Raw genomic sequence first — 13,166 nt, 5'->3', positions numbered from 1 at the left:
CACACACACACACACACACACACACACACACACAGAAGTAACTCTTTTACAATACAACTAATATTTGAATAAGAAAAAAAATCTTAATCATTGATCTCATTAATATTTTGCCTGTTTTGTTTTCTTTTCTTTCCTGAGTCTACTGTCTGGTTTATACTTTCCAGTTCGGCTTAAATTAATATTTATTTGTATAACGCTACTGGTCAGAAACGGTTTTCTTTTTTTCACCTCCGAGGCAAAAATTATATTTGGTTCAAAAATGTTGTGAAAGGTAATATTCTACATTTGAGTTCCTCTTGGTTCTATCTATGGCCCTTTAAGTTTACACTAATCCAAGCATGTTGTCTCATTATCCTTTCATAGTCAAAGCATCATCCATAATTACTAGCACCCCTAGTAAAAATGTTAATAAAAGTCATTAAATGTTTCTGTTTATAGATGCTGGGCGACACTAAGTTACTCTTTGCTGCAGTTTTCTAAAAACAAACCTTTTTTTAAAAAAAAAAAACCTTTTTCACCACCTCACTATGAACGGTTTCAACACAGAGCGAGTAGCTTGTTCTTCCTCCCATTTCCTGGGCGTCTGCCTCACTTGAATGTTCCCTTGTCTTCTCCCTTTTGAATAGGAAATGAGTGTCTGTGTCACCTTGCATTTTATTTAGCAAAAATAGAAAACCATGAATTTCTTAGCAACTTGAGGGAAAGTGAAAGTATACATGGTAAAAATAGATCTGCTAAGTTTATTTCATAGTGGCGACACAAAATGAATCCATTAAAAACATTTCAACGTGTTTTATGTTCGCTGCTTTTAAAGTTGGTATTTTGCTAAGTTCTTTAGTGTGATTTAGATTATTCTACTAAATCAATAGATAAATGAAAATAAATTAACATGGGGTCCCTCTGTACATCTGTGTTATGGGTGTTAATAATTATGGAGAAAAATGAACGCCACCCTACATTAACAAATTAACCCAAAGTTATGCTTTTCATCTGAAACTGAGCAAAGTTAAAATGTTATAAACAAACGGCCGGATTTTAGAAAAGCTGATTTGTATGCCTATTAGTTAAATATCCCTTCTTGCTAAAAGTCACCAAAAGTTGTCTGGTGTCTAGTTTAGACGGCTTCATCAAGGGCCTTAAAGTAGATATTCTAGCATAGATGTATGGATTAACACAAAGGAAACGAACAAAGAAAGAAATAGAGTGGAATAAAATGATATCTATGACTTTTTAACTTGTTGTTTTTTACAGTTCAAACTCAAAAATGAGCCCCGGTTTGACATTAGAAAACAAAAACTTTCTGTTCTTTTTTTTTTTTTGGCAAAGGATGCAAGTGCACACAGCAAAGGTAAAAAAGACAGGAATTCAGCAGAAACAACAAGCGATCTGCAGGCGCACTAAGTGGGTGAATGAGCAGGTTAACAGCGACGGGGCCTTGAACGGCTGTGACAGGGAGAAAGCAGCGAGAGGCTCCAGCACTGAAGGGACAAGTGACCCGGAAACGGCGAGTAAAGTGCGGCTCGCCCCGGCCTCTTTAGAGAGGGGGGGGAAATAAAAAATAATAATCTGTGCAGAAGCATCGCGGTGAGTCTGCTTAAAACACACATTTCGCCCGGTTCCCTCAGTGTTTCTGCAGCGACGCGTCGCTCAAACCAACAGCACAGGGAAGAGTTTGTTTTTCTGTGCCAGTTCCTGCTCACGAGTGTGGCGGCATTACAAACAAACTCACACGTAAACTCCAGAATATATTAGCCCTTTGGAGTCTAATTCACCTCAGATCACTGTAAGAGAGAGAGCGCTGTTTATGTACTTAAGTTTTTATGTTTCAGTGTACAGTTTTATATTCTGCCACAACCCTATAAACATTATTAACTCCACAGTATCCACATGGAGTTTATCACAGAGGCAAAAGCATCTTTTAATTATTTCTTCAGCTCCAAAAAATAAAAAAATAAATCAGAAAAACAACTTTTTATAAGAAACTGTTAAAGAAGGGTTCAATTTGGAGATTCAGATTAAATATGTTTTCTAGTAATGATTATCATAACCTTATTTCATTTCTCATACTTGGACACAGCTTACTTAGCACCACCTCCGTCTAATTAAGAGTGACTGTGAATCTTTCACACTAAACTGCTTCACGATAGACGTAGGACAAACAAGAACTTTGCTACTTAAAATATTTGTAAGTGGCAGTTTTTCCTTTAATCTTAAAAACGTTATAATTACAAAGAAAGCAGCTCTTTTTAAAATTATCTAGTCACTTTGTAACTTTAAAATATTTTTCACTGTTTTATCTCTCTTGGATATTTCAGTCTAAATGAATGAGTTTAAACAATACGGTAATTATTGCCAAAAACCTGACAGTTAAAATAAAATGTAACTTTTTAAAAAAAAAAGTTGTCAAAAAATAAAATGACATCATGGGATTTATGTTTGGCTTTCTCAGGTTTTTCAGCCTCATGCTGACTTAAGCTGTAACAAACACAAACACGACAATATAGTAGAAACTTTAGGTGTGTAAAAAAAAAATCAGGTTTACTTTGAGTACTTATGCACAGGTTCCCCTTTGAAAGAGTGGGGGGTGGGGGGGTAGAATACTTTCTTCTGCAGCAAGTCCGTCTGCACAGACTAGTAAATGTGCAGCCAGGCGGGTTTTCCGTTCAAATAGCGGCGATGGTATGGATTGCATATATTCCACATTTTATTGCAAAATTCTTTGTCATGATTAGAACTGCGTTCACAGTTTAACAGTCTTATCAAATGTCAAGTGAACAGAAACTGTAACACAAACAATAATAAGGCCTTATATAAATACACAAAATCAGAAGCGCGCTCTCTCTCTCTCACACACACACACACACACACACACACACACACACACACACGCAGTTAAGTATTACTGCGGGGTAACAAAGCTGATGTATCACTTGGTACATTCGATCAAATGAGACTTGATACATGCTCCTTTACTGTGAAGATGATGAACTCCAACAACAGCGATGATGGTGATGATGATGATGATAATAATAATTAATAATGAAAAGAAAAAAGTGGCACATGCATGTTTGGGACTTGTTGATGAGAAATCCTTTGAACCAGGCCGGAGATTTAATTAAAATAATAATAATAATAATAATAATAAAATAAACTGATCGCAGATGATTGTCGCCTGTAGTGTCCAAGAACAAACCCACTCAGTCTCCGTCAAACAGGCCAAAGTATTTGGCAGAGTTGGAGAAGTAGATGTAAGGCGCGGCGTTCGCGGTCGGATACACGACGGGGAAAGGCATGGGTAACAAACATCCGCCCAGCAGGCTGCTGTCTTTGTAGAAACTCGGTAGCTGCGTGTTTTTCCCCGCCTCGGCGAAGTGTTCCGCGGCCAGCGGGCCCTCCATGTCCGTGGACAGCTGTCTTTTGAGCTTGTTGCGGCGGTTCTGGAACCAGATCTTCACCTGGGTCTCCGTGAGCTGCAGCGAGCTGGCGAGGCACGCCCTCTCCGAGCTGCTCAGGTAGCGCTTCATGTCGAAGGTGGCCTCCAGCTGGAAGATCTGCCTCTTGGAGAAGATGGTGCGGGTCTTCTTCTTGACCGCGGCTTTGGTGTCGGCGGCGGGCTGCTGCTGCTGCTGCTGCGGCTCGGGGCCGTGCGCGCCTTGCGCCTCCGGAGAGGAGGCAGCGGTGAGCGGCGCGGCGCTCTCCCCGCGCTCCGCTGAATGGACTGTGGGCTTCACTGTGTAGAGAGGTGACGAAATACTCTTTAAACCTTTTCAGATTAAATTAAAGTGCGCTTTCATGCTTTAAAGCATAATTATGTTGCTAAAAAATAAAGAAATAAAATCCTGTTCGTTATTTTATTTATTAAAAGTAGAGAAATATGGGAGTCACCTGTCACATCTGACTCGCTGTCATCCTTCTTCGGGACGTCCCATACCTCTTCGCATCTCCTCTGAAAATCACTCCTACTCCCAGTGTCCCTCTGCTCCTTTAAGGCGTCCAAACGCGCGCCGTCTTGCCGCTGCTTCAGGTTTAAGATGCTGTCTATGGTGAATGTGAAACATGCGCTCCGACTCGGCCCGTCCTCTTTGCTCATATTCTCGGGCATCTCATGCGCTCCTGCTGGGTTCCACACTCGGTCTCTCCGAGCCGCATCGCTCCGCTTCCACCGCTGAGACTGGCACGCGCAGGAGCCGGTGATCCCGGAAGGGTGCGGGATCACCGGCTCCTGATTGGTGGAGATGAGGGAGCAGACGAGAGGCGGGATCAGCGTTCACGTCGGGTCGCCATATTGTAGCCTAAAACTTTTTTTTTTTTTTTTTTGAGCCATGAAAATAAATGTGTTGTTTCCTGTCGAATAGTGCAAATTAAATTCAGATTAGATTGAACACAGAGCTCAGTCTTGGTAATTAAAGGCACCATTGACATTCAAATGTGTTGTTCAAGATTTTTTTAAAACTCAAACTGAAATTTTGACAGGATTTTCTTTTTTTTTTTTTTTTGGATAATCTAAAAATGAGTTCAAGGCGTCAAGGTGTTCTGTGTTTTTTAAAGAACCATGCAGATCTGAACTCTGAACTCCTTCATCTGGATTTCAGTTCAGTTTTTGCTCATATTGGTGCATGCACACTCATCCAAAACACATGGAAGCTGTTGTGCATCTTGGTGCATACATTTTATTCACATTTGTGACTCAAAAAGGTACAAAGGTCTGTATGAAAATCCTCTTAAATAACAAAATATGTAATAATAATAATAATAATAGGTGTGAGTCGTGATTACAATTATTGTCGTGAAAACTCACATATAATAAAAAGTGTTTTTGTAACTGATTGATAGTGATTACATAGTAAACATTTTAAGCGATGAAGGAATTTGGGAGATTATGTTGGAAGGTTTGTGTGACTTAAACTGGCCTCCCAATACGCTATGAAAAATAATTTCCCAGTTTATTTATTTTTGCTTTAATTATGAAAGCCGAACAAACTACAATGATGAATGTATTTAAATAAGGAAACGGTAGCTGTCCCTGGAAAGGTAATAAAATATCTTTCATTGTGTTTTAGTCCAGCTTTTTCACAGAATTGTTAGTATTAAGCCACAATTGTTGTTTTTTTTAAGCACAAACAACCTGTTTATGATCATGCAATCTCAAATGGGTTCAAGTTGTAACTTTGACTTGTCCAGACTTGGACTAAGTCACTACAAAACTTTTACTTTTTCTTTTTTCTTAGACAGTCAGAGGTTAGATCGAAGCTCTGGATCATTGCCTTCTTCCATGTCCCATATTTTAGGTCCTGATGGCTTTAGTCATGATTTTCCAGTAGGGACCAGCTTGGATGAATTGTTGAGGTGCTTATGGAGTATTTTTGGTCGGCTGGTCGTTCTTTGTTCATTTGTGAATCGTGTCAATGTGGTTCATTGTAGCTCCAAACCCATTAAAATCACTTTGAAAACCTTCCCAGACTGACAAGTATAAATGACTTTTCTGCTAAACTGTCCTTGAATTTCGTCAGATCAGGCCAAAAATAGTTGCTTTTTGAGATATTTTAGCCTAAGTTAAATATTCAATCAGTCGTATGTGGCTGGTAAAATAGAAATCAGCTTCTAAAACCGTTGATCGTCATAGTTGATTTATGATTTAAAGTGGTCCATTTTTTTTTCCCAGATTGATCTGAGTACGTTTTAACCCTTTTAATAAATGAAACCATCATTGAAAAAGTCCATAATGTGTTTTCATCAGGTTATATAAAAAAACATTACGATCTGAAGTGTGAATAACAATAGTAAAAGAAACTACATTACAGTACTCACCAGCCATCTTAGATAATTGTCAGAGTGCTGCACATCTACAACATAAATCTTTTTCCTAAAATACTTCTATCGGATTAAGATCTTAAGACTGTGAAGGCCATAGTAATACAGTGAATTTATCATAATCTTGAAGAAGCCAGTTTGAGATTAAGTTTGAGAGGGAGGTATAATCCTGCTGGGAGTTGCCATTAGAAGATGTTTGTGGTAATACTGACATAAAAGCAAAAGAATCCCTGTTCACCAGGGATTATTCCAGTTAAATATATATTTATCTTGTAGTTCAGATGATTCAAAGATTCCAGATTCCTTACAAAAATGGAGAATATTGATATTCAGTAGCTCTATAAATTTACTTTAGTCCTGGATATCTGCTTACACAGTTCTCAACGCCGAGTAAGCCTTAACAGGACACAAAAATATCCAACAGAAAACTCAGTTGATGTGTAAATGACAGAATTGTTTTTTGTACAACTGGTGCCGCCCCATGACGAAATGCTGCCCTGGGTTGAGAACCAGGCTCCCTTCGCCTTTTTCCAAGAGAAATAGTAAAAAAACAAACAGAGCATCTAAATTTGTGTGTTAGAATTGCTAATAGCGTCTCTTTATGTCCAAAGCTCCTTACATCATACCAGTCCTGTCATCGGTGGTGACATAAACACCAATGGGTGGGTGAGGTGTCCAGTCAGTGGGCAGGTGGGATCCGAGACCCCAATAACTGGTGGCGACACCTGAGGAAGGCCGCCCAGAGTCAGAGGCGTGCCAATGTTCTCTCGGTACACCACGGGGACTCTGACGACCCTGTGGGCGGCGTAAGGTACGACGGCTCCACCGCTCTCTATGTCGGCGGTGATCTGGCGTTTCCACTTGTTCCTGCGGTTTTGAAACCAGATCTTGACCTGCGTCTCCGTGAGCTGCAGCGAGGCGGCCAGCCCGGCTCGCTCGGTGCTGCTCAGGTAGCGCTTCAGGTCGAAGGTGGACTCCAGCTGGAAGACCTGGGTGCGGCTGAAGACGGTGCGCGTCTTCTTCTTCCGCAGCATTTTGACCTCTCCTGCGAGCAAAAAGAGATTTCGTTTGTTTTCTCATAGTTGTTTTTTTTTATTTTGTTGTGAGAACCAGTATATCAGCCTGTAATGTATCATAGCCGTATGGACCTGGAGACTTTATGCACCAGGTTCAATCAGACTTTCAAAAGTAAGAAAAGATACTTAAGCAATTTTTAAAAAGTTGGACAAAATTGCCAAAAAGAAGACAGTTTTTCAGTTTTTGAAGCATCAGAAAATAATTTTCGTAAGTTATGACAAATCAATTCTTGTACAAACTGTAAAATACAATTCTTTCTTAAAAAGGAAGGTGAGAGAGAGATTGCTCACATTGTGGTTATAACTGACCTGTATCACAGTTATCCTCCCCGAGGATGCAGGAAGACTGCACAGTTTCTTCCTCTTTGTCGTTTGTTAAACTATCATCTCTCTTCTCCTCTGACTCGTCGCTCTCCTCTGCTGAGTCTGGTAAAACTTGGCAATCCCCTTGTCTCCGTGTTGCATGGACGCCCCATTTATCTGTGACACTGGACCCATAAAGATCTGTGGAGAAAAACCAGAGAAAAGAAAAAGCTATTACCTCAAAACAACATTTGCACCTGAGAAAAACACCGGCCAAATATTAGAGCAGACACACGCACAAAAAATAAATAAATCTGGTAGCTTTACCTATTAAAATAATTTACATCTGGTTCAAAAAATGTAATGTCCCATGATGGTCAGATTCTTGAAACTTGTCTATTTTTATTTTGATAACGGATCCTACCTGAACATGTTGATTATAATTTAACTCAACTCTTTTTGGTGTCATTACAAATTGTCATAAGATTTGCGGTTGATAAAAATTTCCTCTTTGGAGCAAATTCTGAAGTTTGTATCCCACTTTAGCAACTTAGCTAATGCTAAAGTTGAACTAGATCCAAAGCTAAGCTACGAACCCTCAGGCAGCTGTTGTCATTTTGTACAAGTAAAACTAATAAAAACTGAACCATTTTTCTTGAGTGAGTAAAGTTCAGAAATGTAAAAATAACTGGAGTGCTTAAAAAGTAGAAATTAAACTAATTTATTTAGGAGCCTTTAAGCCTTAGCGTTTGTACATTAAGCTATTTGTCCTCAGAAACAAGCAAACATTGTTTAAGTTTTATTTTCTCCTTGCCAGTTGGCCCAAAAGGAAGCGACTAATTGGGGAGTTGGGTTGTTTATTTGTGGAGAAGCTTTCAGAAAAGGGTTATCCAGGTCATGTGTCGCAAACTAAGCTCTAAACATTATAAAGGTGAGGTGATGTGTAATTTCATTATCTTATTATAACACAAATGTTGTCTAAATTGGACAATTCCCACTGTTGCCATCGCCCCGGATACAATTATCCATGATTGTCACAAATGAAAAGAATCAGCTCTTCTATCTAGGACACTTAACCTTTATTACACTGATTAAGAAAAATAAAACTGATGGAATTTTAAAATATTACTTGTTAATTCAAACATTTTAAAGACATCTATATTCATTTTGGTTGCTCTACATTAAAAAGAGACCAAAATAATGGATATTATGTGATGACGGCATTAAAATTGAGAGAAATAGTAATAAGCTATATATTGTCCATCCGTTATCTAAAACACTTTTACTTGCCAGGTCGTGAGGGGGGGGGGCTTGTGCCCGACGCCAGCAGCCATTGGGCAAGAGGCGGGGTACAGTAATAAACCTTTTGAATTTATTATGAGAAAGTGACATGTGTACCATTTTAATAGCAAAAATTTCCCATGCATACGCACTGACTAAATCATCTTAAACTCAGGGTTAAAAAGGTTAGCTTGCAAGTGACATTAGCATTAGCGCTATCAATAAACTAGCTTAATACAATCCTACTTTTTAGAAGGTTTCTCAGTCACAACACGTTTTTACATTTTTCTGAGTTGATATATTCACTTGTTATCAAATTTTGAATACTTTATTTACTTTAGAGGGAAAATTAGCCATTTTCAGTTTAACCCAGTTCATCTGAAACATTGAAAATAAAAATAAAAAGGAAAATAACACAGAATAGAAAACATGGGACGGGACAAGTGGAGGCACCTGCTACTCTTGTAAATCTTTCTATTAACATTAATTTAACGGCACAGATGGAGGTGCAATATTTATGTTGACAAAACTTCATAAATGCCCATTCACTCCAGGCCACGCCTCCCTCTGTTTAGCCACATTGTTATAAAACTGCTGAAATTCTGTTGTCTCATTTGGTCTTGGTGTGCCAGCTCCTAGATTTGGAGGCACCCCATCTGGTCACCCCTCTGAAAACCTTCTGGAGGCGCCTCTGCTGTTCTCTGGACACAGCACACAATGAACGACAATAGCTATAGCTGACTGAACCGACATCTTCTGCTAAAAAAATAAATAAATAAACTAAACGTGGAGGTAAGGCGTGTTACCAACATAAAAGCAGCTGATTTATTCGAACTGGCTACAACAAAATTGTAAGTAATTTTAATGGATAGAGTTTAATATCCTCCAAAAGTCGTTTTTATAGTGCAGCTGTTTCGAGCCAGCAAAGAAAGGCGCAGGATGGGAACTCACCTGCAGCTTTCTGAAGCGGCCGTCCCGTTTCCAGCACCCGACTGACCGCCGGGAAGGGCGCAGCCCCCCAAACTTTGAACCCGGAGGTCTCCACGCTCGGTCCGGCCGAGGAATCCGCGCCGGATGTCCGCAGCAGATTCTCGATGTAAAAAGACGGAGCCCCGAGTTCGGATCTCGGCGCCTTATCGTCTAACATTTCGACTTTTGCGCTTATGGATCCAGCTGGTTTTTGCACCTTTAAAAAAAAAAAATCCCGCGGATGAGAATATTATAAAATCCTTCCTGGGAGAGACGTCAGTTCTTTCTGCTCCACGTAAATCATCGCGACGCTCTACAAGAGGTCCCTTTGGTGGAGATCCAGGCGCAAAACTCGCGTTGGGGTTGATCTGAGGACAGAAAGGCAGAGGTATTAACTACTCCGAGAGAGAGAGAGAGAGAGAGAGAGGAAGAGAGAGAGAGTGAAAAAGCTCCACAGTGTTGTTTCTTCGTAGCTTATCTCGCAGGCTGTGTGATAGTCCTGCCGTCAGGGACAGCAGAGAAACTGGATTTAGGTCAATTGGGAGGAAAGCCAGGCAGAGATACGGTGATGTCCTCAGGGCTGGAGATGGAGAGAGCGACCCGAGGAATGGCACAGTACCGCCTATTGGTTGCATCTGTGCATGCACGCCTTCATTTTCTAGTGTTTCTAAAACTGACTTTCAGGAAAAAGGGAATCTTGTTTTTGTTTCAGTGGTAATTTTTCCACATCTCCTTTGTTGTTCACACAACAGGTGAAGACAGCGGGGAAAAATGTCAAAGCAGCCGAGGGCCCAGAAAACCTTTTATTGATCACATCTGGAGACAGTTTCGATATTTGGTGGACACAAAAGCTACTAATGCGAAAACATCTATTTTAAAATTTCACATATTTTATGTTAAACTTCCGCTTTAAGTGTTGTAAGTATTTTTCCTGTCCGAGGAAAAACAACAAAACGTCACGTGTGACATGTTTGTTTGCTGCTTCAACATACAGAAAAATTATATGAAACGTATTATGTAGGTTACACAAAGTTATTTTTTATGACTTTTTGTGTCAGTTATGATTTTTTTTATTTACAAGTAACGAAAACATTCTAAATGAGACATTTGACTCATAAAAATATTTTTTTACTATTAATGTTTGCTTGATGAAAAGTTTGCCTGGTACCTACTTGAAGGTTGTTGTTTTTTTTCTTTTTCTTTTTTCCAAAAGTCACTTTTAATCTGAAAACAAGCCTATTGAAATATGATAGATAGATAGATAGATAGATAGATAGATAGATATTGTATTCACTTTTGTACTTATTCTAACCAGTGTGTGATTATATTATTTCTTCCTTTCTTTCTTTCTTCTTTCTTTCGATCTTTTTTCCTTACTACTTTCTTAATTAAGTCGTTTTGACAGCTGTTTGTGTTCCGTATTTTCTACAGTGTGTGTGTGTGTGTGTGTGTGTGTGTGTGTGTGTGTGTGTGTGTGTGTGAAGAATCAAAATAATAGAAACAATAATTATGACGATGAGACAAAAAAAATATTACTAATGCTCAAATTTAACCCCCCAGATTGTTAAGTAATAAGAAATAGGCATATATTATTGCACAGGTCGTTAACTTAAATAATCCTAATCATAATAATCATAAAGTTTCTCATTAAGTAAAGGAACATGAAGACATTCTCTTCTAAAATGTCACAGTGAAAATTTGCATCCCACAGTTATTTCCAGCTTGCTTGTTTGTTTATTTTTGTCACGTGGTTTTTGTGACTGAGATCTGCCTCTGACAGACTTAATGAACCAATCGGTGATGAGTTTTGAAGCCCAACAATAACTTGACCTTCCAGGTCAGAACATTTTCCCCATCCTGCTCTGACAAAACTGACACAGAAGTATTTGGCCACGGTTAGCGGATCGCTCCCAGAGCCTTCAGACCGTTGATTGTTCATGGGGAAATTATCTGGAGTTTGAGCCTTATAGACGGACCGACTGCGAGCGTTCCTGAAGGTGGGGAATGTTTAGTCATCTAAGGAGCTGTGAAAAGTGGAGTAAAATGCCACTGTGTGCGTGGAGTTGTAATCGGATTTTAACATTTTGAAAAGCTTTACTTTCATCTGTGGGCAGCAGTGGTTTAAAAAAAAAAAGAAAGAGAAATGCTCAGAAGCTCAGAACATTCCAGGCTGCACAGTTTTGCTCTGCGTGTTGATCGACTGTTTGCTCACTTTTCGTAGAAAACCAACACACAACCCTTTTACTCATGGTGGACATTAGTGAAATAAACGGAATGAGCAAAAAAAAAAAAAACAATAAAAAAAAAATTCTTCTCAGCGAGAAAGAGATCAACAGTTTGTTTTTTACCCAAAATGTTCCTGTAGTTCTCTGCTGCACTCCTGAAGTTACTTTGTGAAATCCTCTTTGCAGTAATCGCATGTGAATCTAATAGCCTGGTGTTTGTAGTTTAACACCTCCACTGAGCTCTGGAGGGAATTTTTGTGCACATAATGGTTTACATTTGGTGTCTGATACGTTTCTAGTTTCCTGTAGAGCACAGAAGAGCTGCAGAAAATATTTACAATTAATGGCCTGGCGATCTTTCAGGCCAAACTCGCAAACTTGAGAAGTTGTGTTTTTTCTAAACGGGTATAGCTTCATCATCAGAGTCAATGTTTTCTTTGTATTTTGCCTCTACCCTAAATAAATAACCATAACTTAGACATTTAACTTAAAAAAGAAACATTGCATTCCCATGCAAAAAAACCCCATCTAAGATCTCGTCAGGACGGTGAGGTTCACTTTGATCTAAATCCTGTTTAGTTTGACTCTGGTTGGAGCAGGAGTGACGTGTTTTCTTTTTCTTAAAGGAAAGTCCAGACAGCTTTAACCCGGTGACCAAAGCCAAATGCAGGACAATGACAATTACAGGATTCTGATGTTAAAAATAGTCGCATGTTAAAGTTCACGCAAAACCCACCTCTTAAAAAAAAAATCCTCTCTCTCTGTATTTTTGTGTTAAATGTTAGACGCTAACGTTTAACACTCTTCTCCAGCAGAAGGTTTTGGGTTGAAACTGACTGACATTTCAAAAATGTTTGAGCCTTTTGGATTGAAGGTTCAAAGTTCAAGTCTTCATCAGCCCATAAAGACATGCTTCCACACCTTAAAAACCCTGCATGGTATCTCTGGCTAGTTTTTTTTTTTTTTTTTCCCAAGTTTATTTCGAATAGCAAATTTAGCAGCAAGGCAGTTCAAAGAGCTTTAAACCATAAAAACAAAATACAGTAAAAAAAAAAAAATCACTGAAATATCCAACTAAAGGATGAAATTGAGCAAATGGTTTGTCTCAGTTTTAATTCATTGTTAATCTGCTGACATTCAGTGAATGCTGGAGCTTAATAAGTTGGTTCAGCAAAGTAAAGTTGTAAATACATGTGATCAGACCAATTTATTAGAGATATTTCCCTCTAATAGATGAATTGTACACAATGCATGTCACATTGAAGGTGGAAAAGGTTTGAAATGACTATTTTTTCCCCCTGTAAAATCATAAAAATACAGCATTTAACAATGGTGTATAGATTTTTAATTAATTTAAAAAAAAAAAAAAAGCAGCAGGTGAAGGTTGTTCAAACTGCAACCAGAAAGCTTTCATGATAAAAAACCCCCCAAAACAATACGTAAGTGATATGTCAATGCATTATATTCACATGGTGATCTTTAAAACAGTTCTTTTCAAATA

General features: G+C 38.8%; 2 protein-coding genes across 2 annotated transcripts; both read right to left on the bottom strand.

Annotated features, from left to right (window-relative positions):
* Positions 1-2,603: 2,603 nt before the first annotated feature.
* LOC103137597 (homeobox protein HMX2-like) lies at positions 2,604-4,379 on the bottom strand. Its single transcript, XM_016671040.1, has 2 exons — positions 3,886-4,379; positions 2,604-3,730 (listed from the first exon to the last, which is right to left on the bottom strand). Exons 1-2 carry the CDS (start codon positions 4,100-4,102, stop codon positions 3,198-3,200), a joined length of 750 nt encoding a protein of 249 aa, XP_016526526.1. The 5' UTR covers positions 4,103-4,379; the 3' UTR covers positions 2,604-3,197.
* A 271-nt stretch (positions 4,380-4,650) lies between these two features.
* LOC103137595 (homeobox protein HMX1) lies at positions 4,651-10,111 on the bottom strand. Its single transcript, XM_007551404.2, has 3 exons — positions 9,423-10,111; positions 7,197-7,391; positions 4,651-6,856 (listed from the first exon to the last, which is right to left on the bottom strand). The coding sequence occupies exons 1-3, from the start codon at positions 9,616-9,618 to the stop codon at positions 6,432-6,434; spliced, it is 816 nt and encodes a 271-aa protein (XP_007551466.1). The 5' UTR covers positions 9,619-10,111; the 3' UTR covers positions 4,651-6,431.
* Positions 10,112-13,166: the final 3,055 nt, after the last annotated feature.

This window comes from Poecilia formosa, unplaced genomic scaffold, assembly GCF_000485575.1.
Source record: "Poecilia formosa unplaced genomic scaffold, Poecilia_formosa-5.1.2 Scaffold41, whole genome shotgun sequence".
Lineage (NCBI taxonomy): Eukaryota > Metazoa > Chordata > Actinopteri > Cyprinodontiformes > Poeciliidae > Poecilia > Poecilia formosa.
Note: the sequence above shows the minus strand (reverse complement) of the source record. Positions and strands in the feature narration are given on the sequence as shown.